We start from the raw sequence: 19,517 nt of genomic DNA, 5'->3' as shown, positions 1-19,517 counted from the left end.
AAAAAATAGTACACAAAGACACAACGTTCAGATTTAGTTGTGATTCAAGCACGGCGTCAATTATTCATCAAATATAACGGTAACAGCTAATGATGCCTCTTGGCACAACATGATTGGATGAGGGTGGGTCCCACATATTTTTATTTAATTAAGAATTCTAAAAACTAAAAAAACTTAAAAATAAGATTTTATTTCTAAGAATAAAAAAAAGAAAGGAGTAAACTGTAGATCGCGAGGGGCACAATTGGGGAACCACTGTCGAAATGAAAGCCCCAATTTTGAAGCTCTTTTGATTCTGGCAATGGGTGCCCCGATTATGGCTACCACCCATATAATTGGAGTCCTGCTACTACTGGCGTAGCCACCACTACCTGTCCCCTTCCCTTTTCCTCTTATTAAGTTGAATCTCGCTTTCATTTCTTTTAATTTTTTAATTAAATAAAAATACGTGGGGTCTACTCGTCCAATTATATTATGTTACGTACTATCGTTAGCTTCACAGTAACCGTTATCATTACAATATGACAGAATAATTGACGTCGTAATAAATGCGTAACTAAACTCGAATGTCGTGCTTTTTTGTGCTATTTTTTAAAGGTCGTATTATTTTTAAGAAAAAGTGCAAAAGTTATGTCTTTCTGTGCTACTCTCCAAAGATTATGCTATATTTAGGAAAAAATACAAAAGTCGTGTTTTTCTATGCTATTTTTCAAAGGTCGTGCTATATTAAAAAAAAATGCAAAGATCGTACTTTTTTTCTAGGTGGTTAACCTTAATAAGATATATGTCATAACTATAGTGAACCAATATGCTGATTTAATTGGATGGAATAAGAAAATTACTTATGTGAAAGCTCCAAATTTTGTTTGGTACAACCACAATTATCTATATGCAATCTATAAAAACTGAGACGAGAAACACCCCATCGTACCACTCAGGACAACAAAGAGCTCACCTTGAGTGACCATTTATATCCTAACCAATTAATGAAGGACACTTAGTTTAATATGGTGATATCATGTCGTAGTTTATTAAATAAATTAAACAATTATATATTCTAGAAGAAGTCTTAATAATATTTTTGATACGACCTTTCAATTTTTTTCTATCATTGTGAATGCCAAATGTAAAAAATTTGGAAAACAATTAGACAATTAGGCCCGCATGGAAAGTTATCGTGGCCAATCATTTTATTCTTTTAATATTATTGAAATATGCAAATATGAAACAAAACCGCTAATATTGGAAATTGAGAAACACATATAAATGATTTTAAATATGTTGACTTATGTAAGAAATGCTAATTAGAGCAATAAGAAACATTTTTGTTCCCTTAATTTATTATAATTTTAATAGAAGAACTTGCAATATAATCAGAAGCTACAATTTTTCAATGTGTTTCCTACTCTTATCAAAATCTTTTCAATGTCTAAGAGCTTATAATTCTGAAGAACTAATATGACCCTATGCTATAGTGTATGTTCTTGCAGAGCGGTCGGTTCAATGAATAAACATTACTCATAATTATATAATCTAAAGGACAAACATGGACCCAACTTATGAAGAATGACATTCTTCGAAAAATCGTGAAAGATTTCTCCCAGTACGAAGTTAAAATTATTGTGCGATCCCGATATGAAAATGACTCCTGCTTTAACAAGACAAAAAAAAAAGTGAAACAAATTTATGAGAAGCAAATGGTTTTAACTTTCAAGAAGTGTCTCAAGCAAAATATTATGAGAAGCAAGCAGCTCTACATTCTAAGAAGCATCTCAAGCAAACTACGAAGAACGACTAGGCATCTTGGAAGACTCAATGTGGCAATTTAATAGATTATTATGAATTACTCTTTTTGTCTTTCATGATGTAGGATATTTCAATTTAGTGAAGCAATGTGGCATCACAATATTGTCATTTTTTGCATTTTAATTAGAGGAAGACTCAAAGTGGCAATTTAACTGATTATTATGGATTAGTGTTTTTGACTTCATGATGCTAGATATTTCGGTTTCGAAAAGTAATGTGACATTATAATATTGTGTCATTTGTCTCGTTTTTATTATAAGTCACACGAAAGGTCACGCAAGGAGCAACTTCCTTCATCTGACGTTATGCTTTTCGACGCGTCATCCTGGCTTTTAATATATATATATATATATATATATATATATGAAGTATTTGAACATTATTTTCTTTTTCGTGGATTCGTTTCTGTGGATTCTTTTTTTTGTATATTGCTCTCTAAAGAGAAGAAGATATGATCAGCGAGGAAGTAATATATCGAAAAAGTTACAATTTAACAAACTTTTTCAACTTACAATAATAAATTCCTACACTAGCTTACACATGGCACACACATTTTGGCTAGCTTTTGTAATTGCGATTGTTTTGAGTGGATATATTTGATGATTCTTGTTAAAAATCATTGTTTTCTCTTGTAATGACATATCAAATATGAAATGCAATATCAAAGATAGGGATAATTACAATGGTGATTCTGAATGTTTGTTATTTTCTAAAAGAAGATTTTACTTTACAAAAATGAATCCTAAACATTTGCTATATGAGAGACTTATGGTCCATCCATGACCGACTATCACAAAGTGCTGACGTGGACATCATACTGTTAAATTTTGTGTTTGCGGCATTTTTTAAACAAAGAAATTTTGAAAATCATAAATTATAAAAAAGAAAAGAAAAAAGAACCCAACTCTTTTTCATCACGCTGGGTGGTTGCCGGGGATTCGGGCTCTGCCAGTGACCCCATCCTCGACAACAACGCAACTTGATGATAAGGGGTTGGGTTTCTGAAAAAAGTAAAAGAGCCAAAAAGGAACAATTAGAGGATCGCCGCCAGCGAGGTCCCAACCACTCTGAAATCAAGAACTATCTTTTGTGGTTTTTGATTTCGGGGAAGGCGGGCCCTCATTAGAGGCCGCCATCCCCCCACAAAAAAAAAAAAAAAAAAAAAAACGACGTAAAATTGAGAACCACATTTCGAGAATCACATTACCCTAGTTTTCGATTTCGAGAGGGTGGGGCCTCGCCACCACTCCACTCATTCGAGGTCGCTAACGCTCAGCAGTATCTAGTTACCTCAAATGAGGACATTGTGGCCGCCAGCAACACCCTGCGAAATCGAGAATCAATTGGGGTTTTTACGTTTTTTATTTTGGGGGCGTGTAGGTGACCTCATATGAGGGGATGGTGGTCGCCGACGAGTCCCTACCACCCTCTCTTCACCGTCTCCTTTGTGATTTGTTTTTTGAATTTATTTTTAAAAAAACAGCCCCTTGTCGGGGTTGTGGCCTCACTTGGGTTCCCACCCCCCTGAGGCAACCACGCAACATTTTGATTATTCTTAAAAAAAATTAGCCATTTAAAAACTGCTACAGATGCAGTTGACGACGACTAGTTGAAACTTATTTCACGCGAAGTAGTGTCAACATTAGCAGTCGTTATCTTTAGGATCATTTAGGAGCAGATACAAGTAATAATTCTAGTCCTTATCAAAAAATAGTATCTCATTGATCATCACGTGCATAGTGCACAAAAAATAGTTATTGTTCATAAGCTTGCTGTGGTGATGCTTGTAAGAAGTGTATATCAGTGTTGAGGAAATCACGTAAAAGTGTTTATGTTATCACGAAGTTGTAATGCTCTTATTCACCTACTTTTTTCTCTTAATTTCAATAGCTAGTAGTGATAGGATGAAACTACGTCGTCAAAATTGATTGCCCAAGTGCAGGGTTCACTAATCAAGTCCATAACCAGTTGCGGCAGAAAATTCTCTCTCGAACTGGGAATAGACCTATCAATCAAGATCGCTGCAGGCAGCTTAAGCAAAAAAAAAAAATAATAATAATAATAAAAAGAAGAAGATTGGCATAAATAACTTTCTATTTTTCAGTTTTTTGCTTTGAACCGGTTCATTTGAATGTACTGTTTAATTAATGCAGCCCGCTCCACGAGTGATTTATAGTCAATGACACGGCACTTTCTCATTGATCCATGCGTGAGGACTAATTTGTGATGCTGTTGAATGTTTGAAGGATGAAAATAGAAAAGTAAAGAATGTAAATACTTAAAAAAATTATGTACAATAGATGGTTCATATTAAATGAGGGAATCGAAGAGCTCATATTGATTTTGTAAAGTGTGAAAAAAAATCAAAATTATGTACTGTAGAATTTGAAAAAGTAAAATGATGGAAAATAAAATTTTAACAATGGACAAATAAGTTTTTTTTTTAATGAAAGACAAACAATTCTAGACAAATAAGATTTAATGAAAACAAATCTAACGATTTATACTTGTGCACTGCAATACTACCATTTTTTTATGAGTACTGCAATACTACCATAGTATATTTAATATAAGAGGAATCAAATCTCATCAATTGATTTTTCATTAATTAAAAACAAGGTGGATAGTTGCACAAAAAAAAAAGTTCAATAAAATTCACTCATCCTCACTTTTAGATGGGGACATGGCGTCACATGTAAATAACCCCGAACAGGTAACACTCATTTAAACTGGTTTTACTTTCTAAAAATTTTTAAAAAAATGATTTTGAAATTGAAAGAATTGTTAAAAAAAAAAAAGATGAGTAAGAGAAGCAGGAAGGGGCCCAGTACTAGTGGCCACTGTCGCTCTAGTCGACGTCACAGAGACCTCAAGGTTGCAATGACGTTGGCGATCACTGAGGCCGCCGGTGATGCCAATTAGAGCAGCAGTTGGCCCATCACCTTGTCTTTCCCTCTCCTCTCTTTCCCTCTCCTCTCTTTGTACTTAATTCTCTTAATCTTCTTTAAAAAAAAAATTCAATTTTAGAAATATTGAAAAAATTATAAAGTTTTGCATTTGAACTAATATACACATGCCAAGATCACTTTAAAATTTCTATAAGTATATAGGAGTGACAATATAGAACACAAAGTTTCATCCAGAAAAATATATGATACAAAATAAAGGACTGGAATAAAGTTCTAAAACCTTAGTGTAATGTAAATATGATTTCATCATACAAATTCTCAAGATTTATAGATACGCCCACTTTATATATATGTAATATATATGTTGGTGAAAGTTTTCACCGATATATGTGTGGGTATATATATATATGCGGGTGAAAGTATTAACATATAATAATTTGAGTACATCTTCAAATTCGAGTGCATCTTGAAATTAAGAAAAGGCTTACCGTAGTCACCCCATCGAGGAAAACCAAAAACGAGAAATTAATGACCACATTTAAAAAGCAAAAAAGAAATTTACTTTATATTTAGAGGTTGTTTGCATCCGCGTAGTCTAAAAGGGAGTATGCCCGTAGATTACACCGGAGTTTTCTACGTTTTCTCAAAATTGAGATTCCGGGTTTTCTTGAGCTTTAAGAGATAACCCCGAGGGCATAATCTCAGAATACCACCATTGACGAAACTTCTACCGTAGCCGAGGGTTGAACACCTGATCAGATTCCATCCACGTTATACGCAGGGGAACGGGGTATGCATCCTCGGTCCAACCATTCTAATTCAACGTTCAACCATACCCTTAATGTACACCTTTTCCAAGTAATTGAGATGGATGTTGATGTATTTTGGAGTTTAGTCAACCAACAGCACAACGTGACGTGGGGACATGCTCTAGAAGTTCAGAATTTCACATTAGACGGGCTTAATTCAAAAAAGGGATTTTAACCCTAACAGGGGAAGGAAAAAAAAAAGAGTTTTTGATGATGTGACACAAACATTAATTCTTGTTTCTCAGCAATCCACATGTCAGTTGATCCATCGCTCTTTAAACCCGTTTACTCATACCTTTTCGTACGTCCTCTCCTGGTCTCCCTGCAAATACAACCTGGCCACATGCATTATTGTACATATATATATATATATATATATATATATATTATATTCCTCCTGCAAAAACCACAGAGAATGTCAGCAGCCATACATACATACATACATACATACATAAATACATACATATATATATATATATATATACGAATATATGCAAACGCACACGTTATCTATATCACACAACACTCATACATTAAAATACTGAGCATTGATTGGCTAGAATTAAATACGGATCATGTTGAAAGACACGGGAACTTTGTTGTCAACATTTGATTCCTTAAGCTGTGATTGGAGATCTATGCGGGATAATAGAGGAACTAATTCGAAAGAGAAATCAATCCACTGACTTAAGCAAACGGAAGATAAAATATGTCTCTCTTTTAATCATGGAAAAAAAGAAAAAAAAGAAAACATATGTATATGCATATCAGTTGTAATTCCATCGTCGGTCGTTTGAATCATACGACATAAATGTTCGATTAAAATAAAAGGACATACCTGATCCTAGTAGAGATGATAATATTTTTGCTCCCTCGATTTAATTAGCTAGACCTCTTCAAGTTAAGCGGCCGAGAGTGAGAGCAGCTTTGAGGTCGAGCCTCCATGCAAACCCTCCACACTCCATTCTCCACACATCGCACGGCACCACTTGCTGCCAATTGCAGTAACTCTTCTCGGATGACTCCTCGTCGACGGTACCACGGTGAGGCCGACCAGCTCGTTGCAGCTTCACCCTCACCCATCCCGAAAATGCTCGGCACCAGTCGGGCAGCCTCTCTTTCACTACCAGCACTGCTGCCGACTCCACCGGGGGAAGTGGCGGCCAACTTTGACCTCCCATGGCCATTACCATCCTCCTAAAAGCTCCGTTCACCCAGCAGATCTTGCTCGACGAGTCCGACACAAACCCTGGACTTGTGTCCAATCCTAGGTTCTCGATTATCTCCGTGTCAGTAACTCCGAGTTCTCGGGGATCAGTGGTCGTGTGGAAATCCACCGTGACAGTCTCCACCACAGCCATCACCTTAGACACTAAAACTCTCGAGTCCTGCATCATCACGGGCTGTTCAGGGGGATGAAATAATAATTGGTAGTTGAGACTTATGATGTTGGAACTTTCATCATACGGCTGATGTTCGGGCAAGTCCAAACCAAAGTGGGAGGATTGCTCCGTTGTAACCCGACCTGAATCGTGCAACAAGAATGGATATAAGCTAACCCTGATTGTCTATAGACACTTGCATGTCGGAAGATCGTTCAGGCGTACTAAAAAAATACCGTTTGTTGTCGAGTCCGCCTGCGACAAGGGTTTCTCTAGGTCGCTAACATGAACAGTTGAAAATAAAGATAACCTTTGGTCGTCAACTTTAGGCTCTTCTTCGGCCATCTCGGGAAGTAATCGGAGGGTATTCACGTTCTCCTCCTCCTCCTCCTCCTCCTTCTCTTTCTCGTCGTCCGGTGATCCATCTTCTTTATCTTGCCTTGATAACTTTCCCGTCCTCTTTGCAGATGATGATCTCTTGATGTTATTCTTACGACTCCTAACGTACTTTCTCTTGGGCAATTTTACTTTACCACTGGACAAGTTCGAGAGCTCGCTCGACTCCGAAGTACCCGTCCCCGACGTGGTTTCTCCGCTGACAGGTTTTGGTGCTATCGGCCGAAACTTAAGCATCATCCTACTCACGACCGCATGGTCCATCGCACCGCCGGTTCCACCCTGGCCGCCACGGTCCATCGATGCGATCCCCGAACTCCCTCGAAGCTCTCTCTTTCCCTCTGATCCGCTTGAAATTTTGTCAGAGGCGATATAGATGGGAGGCCGATGGGGAATGCTCACCCTAACTCACCCTAACACGTGTCTAGGGCAAATCTAGAAAATATGTAAGACGTGATTGGGTGGAACTTTAAGGTGGGCCCCGATGAAAAAGAGCAAAGGGGGAAATGGTGCAATCTGATTGATCGAGGGGTGAGACCAATGGGACAGAAGAGTGTGTCAGGCATCCGCGGAAAGGTCGACACGTGGTGTTGCCTGTTGGTGTAGAGGATAAAGGGACAACTTTCAAGTGGGGGAGGATTTAGTGCGTTCTTCCAAAAAAGAACGACACGTGGTTTAATGTTCGTGGACTTGCCGTAGAACCATATTATTAGGGAGGGAAAACACGTTTTACCAGACAATAAATATGATGGCGTAATTAATGTGAATTGATTCAAGCGGTTCAATATTTATTCTGTTTAAATAAGATTTCGAATTTAAATTTTTTTGTGAAAAATTTGTGTCGATAGAGTTTTATCTTTTAGTAGGTCGATTCAACTCGACTAGATTAATTGATGCTCAATTAATTTTCGAATATCAAGGTTCACAATAAATAAATAAATATATATATATATATATATATGCTTGGGTAATTACAACCGTAGGTTAGTTCCCGTAATTTGACGTCTATTCTTTTTAAGCAAAGTCTTAATTCGACTCTCATCCATGAAAAAAATTCACAATTAAAAAGTGCTATTTCTTAATAGGCTGATCCAGTTTGGAACTAAATTTGTTAAGATCATTGAACTTTCGAATATTATGTGAAGTGTGTTGAGAAAAAAATACTTGGTTAAGATGAAAACATGATAAATTATGAGGTGGGATGCAATTCATAAATTTCACCTACGCTCACAAACTTCACATACAATACATGATCATGAAATAGCTCGTACCATGTCAAATATTGATGCCCAACGGATGTGATTAGTTTCATCTAATAGGTCAAATATATCTTGTGATCTCACTAGAAAAAAACAACCATTGGGTGTGGTAAAGTTGACAATCTGCATTGTCAGAACATAAATATTACATGCACAACCAAAGTACGAAATTCACCAGAAATTTTTTGTGACAAGTGCAAACAAATAAGAAATACCCAGCTAATAAGTTGAGGACTCTTCAAGGTCTCCAGATAAAGAAAGGGAAAGGATTTGACCCTAACCGAATATGGAAAGTTGAAACCAAGAGTTTTTAAATTTAATTCTTATTAAAAGAATTATGTGTCACTTTTTCTTATCTTCTTATCGGGCTTTTATGTTAATTAATCCTTTTTTATTAAACCTCTCGTTCTATCTTCTAATAAAAAAATAAAGGAGAAAAATTCCACCGCAAAAAGAACTTGACATTTTTAACTTCGGGATTGAGATTGGGAATATCTCAAATTACGGGTTTGCTTTCTTGGAAGAAACCCAAGTTGTTATCTACCAATCAATGACTAAAATGTCTTCCAACTTTAAAAACTTGTAATCATGAAGGTACGTTTTAAGAATCAAGAAAGCGATTTGTACACTACTTTATCCCTTCGTAGAATTGTTTGATTGGTGTTTTATTATTATAATATATATTGACAAGAAAAAGCTAATCAGCAAACATATCGAAACCAAGTCAATTCTTAACATTTGTACTCGCTTCAAAAGTTGATGGGAGCTGGCACCATAATTAATGGCGAATATCCAAATCCAATGTCACGATACATATACTAACTCTCCTGCACCGATGTGCAAAATTGTTGCATACAATGAACATAATAATATCATAATCTTTTAAGAGTTGGCGCCTGCGATAGGATGAAGGTACTTATATGGTCCAACAAGAGATAATGCTCCAACATTTATTTTTTGAGTCACTTGTTTTTCTACGAGAAGGAGAAGGATAGATGACGAAGGGAGGAGGTCCCTTCGCTGGCGAGACCCACCATGGATCAGTGTACAATCAAGCATTTAGATTTTCTTAGTGATTTTGCGGGTATTGGGAGATCATGGGTGGTTGTTTAGATGTTGTTGAGGGCACGGAATGGTTGGGGAGCTTCAATGCTTACTGTTGCAAGATCGGAAAGTGTTGATGTGTCAAACCTATTGGGAGGGGAACCATTGTACAGACAAACTCGTCCAGCTATTTCTCTTCCTTTTATTTGCATGTCCTTGATTCGATTCATAATGGCTTAGATTCTTTACTATTGGGTGCCACTGTTGAGGCATGTATTTGGTTTGGCCCATTTATGGTAGGTATTTTTTTTTTATCATCAATGACTAATTTTGAACTGAAAATTATGTATGATCTAATTATTGGATAAATGTGTTATCTTTTTTACGAATCGTAGTTACTTTCATGGATGGTATCGTGGTATCATGCGATTGTGACGTTTCTTTTCATTATAAGTAGTGAATATGGAAAACGAATATGGCCACATCGAATGTGGGAGTTACATCATTGTATATCTTTCCTTTTTTTCTTTCTTCTTTCCCCTTCTCTTTTGCTCAGGCATCGACCTTGGCTGCTCATATTTTTGAGTTGAAGGAAAAAGAAAATAATTAAGAAATGCTTTGATCGACTTGTAGAATCATAGGAATTGATTTGGCTTCTCCGATAGGCAAAGAAGAGGATTTTAGAGTGAAAATGAAGTTTGATTGAGGGGGAGTGCATTTCAGCCCGTTGATTTTTGTTGTTGCTAACGCGGCCATGTTCTACTCATACATAAGATCCGAATTGCATTAACTTAGGACCAGAATTATGCCTTTTATCCAAAGAGGAAATTAATTTCAGCATTATTCTCCTCGTCGTTATGCGTCACGAGAATTGGAATGCAAAGAAGAATATTACATACATATATATATATATTATTTATATACACATATACATATATACAGACTTATACATTCTATTATACTTCTATCGTTTTCGTTTTATGTAGTCCTGTCGGTAACCCCTCTGAGATTTTATTCGTCTATTTAGCAATCTGCTTCCTAATTATTAATAATCTTGACTTAAGGCTAGTGGAGTTAGGCGCCATACAGTTGAACAGTAAAAATTCTTCTTTTTTCCTTTTAGGCGTGCCGATCCGGGTTCAATTCAGGTTTAATTCACTCCCTGCACCTATCCAAGCATGTCATTTATGTCAAGTATACGTACCGTACGTACGGTGTGCATCCATAAAAGTTATTTTACACAGTCATCCAAAAATATTTGAACTCAAGATCTCATGGACATTGAAAAAGTTAAATTCTAGTATTTTTTTTAAAGTTAAGAATTGAAGGGAAGTCCTCTCTCTCTCCAAGAAAATGGTGGGGAATTAGGTTATGATTTGAAATCTTGAACAAACGATTAGAGGTCATGAACTTATCTCTTGCCCGGCCCCCTTATCATCATCTGTTTATATATATATATATATTTTGCAATTTTAAAAGTAGTCCTAGCATTTGGTTTGTAACGTAATAAGCTAAAGGAAAAATAGTCTTATATAACACAGTTTTGACTTTATTTTTACTCCCTAGTACATTTTTAAAAGTTAACACGCTCTAGCACAAATCACCATTTTATTCTCAAATCTAGCACACCGTTAAACTACACAGAAGTTAAGAAGGGTGGCATTTTCAGACAAAAGGAAAACAAAAAAAAAGGATGGCATTAGTGCGCTTAATTCCCAACCAAAATTAAATAAGCAGAGGTCGCTGATTATTTCGACCGGACAATTTGTTTAGGTTGTAATATTATCCTTTTGCCCCATTTGGTGATGAAATTACACTTGCTGGATTGTTTTATTAACTCAATTTCCACTTCAAATTCTACATGAACAACAAATATATTTCACTTTTTGTAAGAACGCAAAATAATTTTCAATTATAGAAATATTTTTCAATATTGTTGAATATCTTTCAAATTATATATCAATGTCACCAAAGTGGAATGGTTCAAGCGGTCCGGCGCTTATTCCACTTAAGTAATGTCTCAGGTTCGAGTCATTCTGGATGCAGAAAATCCATACTGGAAGAGTTTTACTTCTTAATGGGCTGACTCGACTTTATTGGATTAATCAAGGTCCAATTGAGTTTCCAGATACCGGAGTTCACATCGAATTTTTTTTTTATATCAATGTCTGAATTCTTATACATTACTAGTAATTCGTTCTTTCCAATTCAAATTAAGTTACACTCTCATCTGTCTTGGATTGAAAAAAATATATGCTTATTTGGACTTAATTTTAAATATTGAAAATTACGTGTTTAAAATTTACTATTATAATAGAATAAGTGCTTAATTAATTAGGTGCAAAGTGTTTAGTTGAGTGAAAATTATAAAGGTTGGAATTATATAAACATGATTACCCAATACTTAATTTTTTTTCACTTCTTACCCAAAATTTACTATAACTTTTAAAAAATCTCATAAATTAAAAGAAAAATAAAAAGAATAAAAAAAATAAAAAGAAAAAGTATACATTTAGTCATATACGTTTATTTACTTTTCTGTTTTCGTCCTTTTTTTTTTAAAATCTTTTTCATCCTCTACCTTGCATTGCCTTTTTATTTTAATCATTCTGTCGACTTTTTCATTAAATGTGCTAAGTTGGATTACCTTGATTGCCACATAAGTGACACATCATCAATATTCTATTTCCTTAGTTAAAAAATATAGAGCCGATTGCAAAGGTGTTTGTCAATTTCCTTAATCAGGCAAGAACAAAAGCAGGGTTTGAACATTATCTTAGACCCCCAGCCGCATCATTGCTGTCTGCTGAAAGGCTCACAGCTCGTAAAGATCCTTAATTGGGAGATATAATGGCCATGGCGTGTAGAGGTAGCTGCTTTGACTTTGCATGCTCTGTTGCTACTTTGCTCTTCAAAGCTAGGCATACAATGGGTTGTGGAGAGAAGGTGTGGAGGAGTTCAACTTAATGGGGTTTCATGGGCTCGTGCCTTCTATTTTTGCCTGTAATTAAGATCACACTCCACAGGGAAAAAAGAATAGAGGAGGAAGAAGAATGTTTCAGACAGTTCATCATGTTTCTCGAATTCTTGTTGTCTGTGCTTTTCGGGTTGGTTGATTACATCCTTTACCTAATTCAATTAAATTTTGTATAAATCGAGCAAATTTGCATCTTTGCTGTTAGTGGGTCCCAATGCTAGCAAACTCAGAAGCTTCTCTAGATTGTGGTGGGTTTGGTTTTGAGTTGAGATTTTAATTCAATTCAACTCAATTTTGAGGAATAAGAAAAGATAAAAAATAAAATGTTAAAAATATATGTATGTGTGAGAATATATATATATATATATGTATGTATATAGATGTAAAATAGATATGAAATTTATTATTAAAAAATTAATCGTTAAAATGGTTATAAAAATATGAGTGAAATATTATTATTAAAAAAAGATTAAACAGTAATGATTGTAATGTTGAATTAATGGAAAGGTTGAGTTGAATTGGGTAGAGTAAAATTTTAATCCTAAAATTAAACAAACTGTTTTGCTTATGCTCTACTCGGAATCCAGATGCAGAGAATGAAGAGATGCTCGCAGCTGCTGTTTATCTTCTTACTCTTCGATTCTTCTTTTTTCTTTTTCCCATTTTATATTTTTTGGCTTTTAAATTTTTTAAAGAATTTTGAAACTCAAAGGGCAGAAGGATATACGGAATTAACCTATTACCCCAAAAAAAAAAAGTCGGTCATAATATTTTGAATTGGGATCCATTTTATCATTGGTAATTTTATTAATTTGGTTCAATTGACAAAGAGGGCATAGAATATTGGTATTAATATTTTAAAAAATAGAATATTGATAATGTGTTGTTTACATGGCAACCAAGGTAAACCAACTCAGCACATTTAAGGGAAAAATTGATGGAATGATTAAAATAGAAAAGCAATGCGAGGTAGACAGTGAAAATAATTTAAATTTAAAATATAAAAAATGGACGAAAATAGAAAAGTAAGCAAACGTACGTGACTAAATATATACTTTTCCCAAAAAAAAGAAAGTCGAAGGGTTTCGATTGGAGAGGAAGGAAGCGGTGGTGGCTCCGTAGGACAGATCCACAAAGTGGGATCAATTGACCCCACCTGGATTTCCAATAATGCAATATATGTATGGAAAATAGTTGTTTTTTTATTTGTCTCTCAATTATGCAATATATTTTTGCAATAAATTTAGTTTGATTTTTCTTTTTATCATAGAAAAAAATCTACTTTGAAACTACTAATTTCCCTATTTTTTCTCAAATATAAAAAAATATAATTTGATTTTTCAAAGGGGTGGTGTCTGGCCCGCTGGCGATTATGATCATGGGGTGGGGTGGTCGGCGGGCACAACCAGCCCTGATTCGCTCGAAAATGAAAATAAAAAAATAATAAATAATAAAGAGAGAGGAAAACCAGAAATCAAGGAGAGTGAGGGATCAGATCGATCGATGAAGGCGATAGCCGGGTCGACGCCAGGGGTTTATTTATGAACTGAAGTCTTGACAAATTGGATTTTCTTTCTGGGTTGGTAATTTTTCTAGTTTATGTTGTTTCTTCTTCTTCTTCCTCCTTGTTCTTTGGTTCCAGCAGGATTGGTGATGTGAGATCTCTCGAATCAGGTGGGAGCGAGATGGGTTTGAGATATCTCAAATCGGATTGTAGCGAAATGGGTTTGAATGGAGGCTGGTGGCCAATGGCTTGAAATGGGCAGTTAGTGGTCAACAGTAGGGGGTTGAAGGCCGACTGGAGCCACCCCACCCAATTGATGTAGTGTAGATCACAGTTTTCTGCGCCTAAATTTGAATTTAGACTCGAAGGGAATCGATTACGTTTAAACTCATAAAATCCAAAAGGGCCATGGAAGAGAGAAACTCTCAACTTTTTTCGATGTGGATCCTCGTATTTGGAAACCCAATTGGGTCCCTACTAATCCAGTTAAGCTCAGTCAATCCACTGAGACATTACTTAAGCTGAAGAAGCGTCGAACTGCTTGAACCAACTCACGTTGGGAAAAAAATCTCAACTTTATCAATGAAATATAATTGTTCTTGATCGTAGAGAATTAGAATTGTGTCTTTGTCATATTGAATGCAATCTTGTTACAATTTTTCCCACCAAGTAGAAGCTCTACCTCTTAAGTGATAAACAACTCAATCAAGTCGGCTTCCATTATTGGGGATGTCGTAGTAATCAACTCGTCTACATCAGAAATCCGCACTAGAAACTCCTCGTCACCATGTGCTTGTATTGAAAATCGAGATTCTTTTCAGATGATAATTCTTTATCGACCATACATGTCCTCTTCACTCTAGTCTTCTCTGTTCTCTCTCTCTCTTTATATATCTCTCTCTTGTTTGAATTTCATTCTTTATTTTAATTTAATTTTTAAAATAAATCTTATTTTTATTTTTTATCTTTATTTATTTTACTATAGTTTTGAATATTCATTTTTTAAATTTCCAATTACAATTTTATTTGTTTTATTTTATTTATTTCAATTTTAATTTATAAAACATCACGTAGGAGTCACGTCATCAGTATATGACATATCAACAACCATGCTAGCAAAAAGTTGACGGTGTTAGTTCCAAATTGACTATTTATAGTTGAATTTGATTGTTACGAATTGAAAAAGATTTGTACTTACCCAAAAAAGGAAAAAAAAAAAGATTTGTACTTGATTGTTAGTAATACATTTGTAAAAAAATTTGTACCAATCATATAATTTGCCCAGAACGTGCGTGTATAGTAGAAGCACCTATCAATTCCGAATTATAATGCTTTATACCTAAACGGTTCGGAATATTCCATTCACGTCTTCATGACTCCATTTGCAAATTGTGATTTTATATAAATTAGACTGGGAATGGAATGGTATGGAGGACTCAAATTGAGACAATTGAAAGTAGAGGGTGTGAAATGAAATCAATAAAACCTCTCGGACTGTTATGTTCTTCGGGTTGTACGAACGGAATAAACGACGTGATAACATATTGACGGCTACAACTACTGGAAAACCAAATCCTCAATAGAACATCTCTATTTGTATATATACATACAGCCATTTTGCTAATTTGCTTCCTATTCTGATCGTAGAATCTTCTGTTTAAGATCCCAAATCGATCCATTGTTTAATATGTCTTCGTCGAATACAAATGGCAATGAAAATTCCTCGTCCGAAGAGAAGCTGCTGACTGCCGCTGTAACCTCAGAATGCAAATGGCAATGGAAGTTCCTCATCGGACGAAAAGCAGTCGGTGTATCCTATGGCGCCTTCGCCAGCAGCCGAAGGTGCACCGTGCTGTGCTGACCCACTTGCAAATGGCTACAGAAATTTTCCATACGATGATAAGACAGCGGCTGTGTATCCTCAGCTGCCTCCAGCATTCGGATGCTCACCATACTATGCTACGCCAATTGGAAATGGCTACGGAAATTTCTCGTGTGTTGATAAACTGACTTAGTGTCCTCAGCTTCTGCCACCGCCCGGATATCAGATGTACGACATGAACCTTGCCGGTCCTCCACCCTCCGAGTCTCCACAAAAGATACCAAAGGTGCCGCGGTCGACTGGATTATGTTCCTGTTGCTGCAACTCTTCCGACATGAAAATCTGTATGTAATGATCGTTTCTCGCTCTAATCTTTATAAGATGTCACATGCCCACGGCTACATTCTTTTTGCATCATTCTCAACATAGTACTGTCATACAAAATCAATTTTCCAAATTGGTAATCTTTTTAAAAGAATAAAACCCTAGACGCCAGCACGTTCGGCCTCAACACCTTGTCAAGGCCAATCGGCCTTCCATAAGGGCAAATCACGACTCCAAGGTGTTGAGGATATTAATCCCATATAAAAAATATGTATCAAAATCCATTGGTTTATATGAGACTTTGGTAACACCACTTATCAATTTGAGCTTTTAAGTGGATATGGGCACTAGTTCGTATAAGCCTATGGAAATTTAATATGGTATCGGAGCCTAGATTACGCGTATGCGTGCCTACGCGCGTGTGCGCACTCACACCACGCCGCACTCAGTATGTCGAGTGCAGCGAAAGTGCACCTTGTGTTAGCCCTCCCTTGCCCGAGCACGGAAGAAGAGCCTGGCTCGAAGTCAATTGTTAATCCCACATATAAAATATGTATCAAAATCCATTGGTTTATATGAAACTTGGGTACCACCACATAAAAAAAAGTGTGGCCTATTTGTGTCTACACGTTGTCACGTGCCCTTAAACACCCGCCATCAACAATTGACCTCGAGCCGGGCTCTTTTCCATGCTCAGGCGATGGAGGACTAACACGAGGCGCACTTTGGCTGCACTCGACATACTGGGCCTGGTGTGATGTGGGTGCGCACACGCGCGTAGGCACGTATAAGCATAACCTAGGCTTTGATACCATATTAAATTTCCATTTGATTTATACGGGCTTGGGCTCATACCATATTAAATTTTCATAGGCTTATACGGACTAGGGCCTATATCCACTTAAAAACTCAAGCTGATAAGTGGTGGTACTAAAATCTTATATAAACCAATGGATTTTGATACATCTTTTTTATGTGGGATTAATATCCTCAATACCCGCCCTCACGCGCAACGTGTGGTCTATTTTTGCTTACACGTTGTCATGTGCCCTTAAACACCCGCCCTCAACAATTTCAAGGCCATAGAGGTGACGTTGAATGCTGCCTCTGCCTGCGACGATAATAGCGGTTGGATGCCTAGAGGTGCTCCTAGCTATCTTTCAATCAATTAGTCGAGAGCCATAGATATAGACTCTCGTGACCTTCAATCTGAGGCCCAAACATTCCTGCCGGTGGTCATTAATCTATAGCATGGTGGCATCGATGACATCCGCTTTCCTCAAACTGATGTCGATTTGGTTCTTGGCATTGATATGGCACACAGGAATGGGAAAATTGCTTCCTCCCATATCCAGACCCAGATACACGTCGACCTTGCTTTTGGCATTAAAATCGGGAGAGTTTCTGGGAAAATTAACCTAACTTTTATCCATATCAACTGTCCCTAAGACTATATAATGATCTGTTGAATTGATAGTTGATAGAGATGTTAAGTATGTTCTCCCATGCTTTTTAATTTGCAGATCGATCATATCGTATTTTTGTACGCATTTTGACAATTGTGTATCATCTTGCAGTCTGCTTCACCTGCTTTTGTCCCTGCATTACTTTCGGGAAAGTAGCGGAGATCGTGGACAGGGGAGTGACTTGTAAGTAAAATTTAAAAGCAGTCATTGTACTCGAACACGAAAATCAAATATATATGAAACGAACTCCCAGCCACGAGATATATTCGTAAGCTTCTTATTTAGGGAAATGCAGCTCCTGCAATGGCTAAGCTCTTGTACATCTTGTGGACATTCACGGGCAGTTCGTGTCAGAAATCATTACTGAAAACGTAGCGAAAGTGAAATAAACGATAAATTAAAATTTCATTGATTCATACATATAGGATCGACTTCCGAAATCTTATTTCGAATATGTGATATCACTTTGTTACAATTAAATAATGTTAACTTGACAATCTTATCAGGGTTTATTGGAAGTCATCTTGTTATCAAAATCCCTGCAAAACCGTCAAGTAATCCCCTTCTAGAATAATCGCTTGAAACCGCCCAAGGGTTTGGTCTCTAGCTCGTCTACACGAATGCGTCTTTGCCAAGGGATTGCTCGTCCTTGACTCGAACTAGTCACCACGGATCGCCCACAGGAGCGGACTATGATCCCGAGCAAAAGTGGAACAGGCAGTAAACACCACGTGCAACTGGTGGCCAAGGGAAGAACTAATTTCTACCGATCAGCCTTGTGTTTTAGGGGCGTGAGGCTGCTCTTTTCAGCCGTGAGCCCGTGTCTGTATTCTTCCCTTTTTGGGCGTAATCACTAATTAACAGATTACATAACATAAACATATATATATATATGTATGTATGTTTATGTAAATGGCCAATTAGCCCCTAGGATTATTTAGCAATTATGATTAATTCACAATTAACTACAATTCGCAAATAAGTCCCAGTGACTTGAGTAGTTTCTAAAACCACCCTTGAATTATCTCATAACTCACATTAGTCTCAAAAGAAAAAACTGTAATGCACTTACTAATATATATAGACGTTGTATATATATAGAGCAAATTCCATTTAAGGACATTATTATATCGAATATAATAATTCCTTAAATAAGTCCACTTCAATGTTGGATTTGACTTCGGGATGTGGTAGCATCCCAACAAGTACATTGCAAGTCTACTTCGATAATTGATTACTAATTAAACTTTTAATTAAAATTAATTAGATCTTGGCTCAAACATGTTCTATTATGTGTGACTAACTAGATTCATCACTAAGTGACAGTGAGAATATAATGTCAACCAACTTAACATTATCGGAAACTCTTTTTCACAATCAAAAGCACAATTTCTAAAATGTCATTGGCTCTCAAAGATCACGAGTAACGTCTAGCAACATATCATAATAATTCAAATAGTGACGAATGTGCGATTAAGACATTTTGATGAATCTGTGACCAATTGGAATCCCTTCATTGCAGATTCCGATCTAGCCAAGGTCAATTGTTAATGTCAAACCCTATAGCCGATCATATGGAACATCTGAGCTTTTATTTATAAATCAATATAATTTAAACTAGAAACTCTTTTCCATTCAAGTCCATCCACTTTGGCCAAGGATTTCCTAATCAAGAATAGAACTTAAACCCATAGGATATTTTCATATTTACCCAGGTCAATGAATCTCATCTCGACTGGACACCTACCTCCATATACCATTACCATCTGCCAGATACCCATGCTTAGCACGAGCATATAAGCAAGAGCAAATCCTAATT

The 19,517-nt window shown here is 36.3% G+C and overlaps 1 protein-coding gene across 2 annotated transcripts; it reads right to left on the bottom strand.

Annotated features, from left to right (window-relative positions):
- Nucleotides 1-5,565: 5,565 nt before the first annotated feature.
- On the bottom strand, nucleotides 5,566-7,713 carry LOC116215631. 2 transcript variants are annotated; one of them, XM_031551413.1, is made up of 3 exons: nucleotides 7,143-7,713; nucleotides 6,363-7,049; nucleotides 5,566-5,921 (listed from the first exon to the last, which is right to left on the bottom strand). In XM_031551413.1, the coding sequence occupies exons 1-2, from the start codon at nucleotides 7,600-7,602 to the stop codon at nucleotides 6,421-6,423; spliced, it is 1,089 nt and encodes a 362-aa protein (XP_031407273.1). In that variant the 5' UTR covers nucleotides 7,603-7,713; the 3' UTR covers nucleotides 5,566-5,921; nucleotides 6,363-6,420. The 2 variants fall into 2 exon arrangements, with proteins under 2 accessions (XP_031407273.1, XP_031407274.1); XM_031551414.1 differs by having other exon boundaries at nucleotides 5,566-5,846.
- Between the last annotated feature and the right edge of the window lie 11,804 nt (nucleotides 7,714-19,517).

The sequence above is a fragment of the Punica granatum genome, chromosome 7 (assembly GCF_007655135.1).
Source record: "Punica granatum isolate Tunisia-2019 chromosome 7, ASM765513v2, whole genome shotgun sequence".
Lineage (NCBI taxonomy): Eukaryota > Viridiplantae > Streptophyta > Magnoliopsida > Myrtales > Lythraceae > Punica > Punica granatum.
This window is presented reverse-complemented; position numbering and strand designations above follow the sequence as displayed.

What these genes read in the sequence shown, in the direction of transcription:
- LOC116215631 (XM_031551413.1), bottom strand. Translation starts at nt 7,602, where the DNA reads ATGGACCGTGGCGGCCAGGGTGGAACCGGCGGTGCGATGGACCATGCG. An exon ending in GGCGGACTCGACAACAAACG is followed by an intron (nt 7,050 to 7,142) that starts GTATTTTTTTAG and finishes TGCACGATTCAG; the next exon opens with GTCGGGTTACAACGGAGCAA.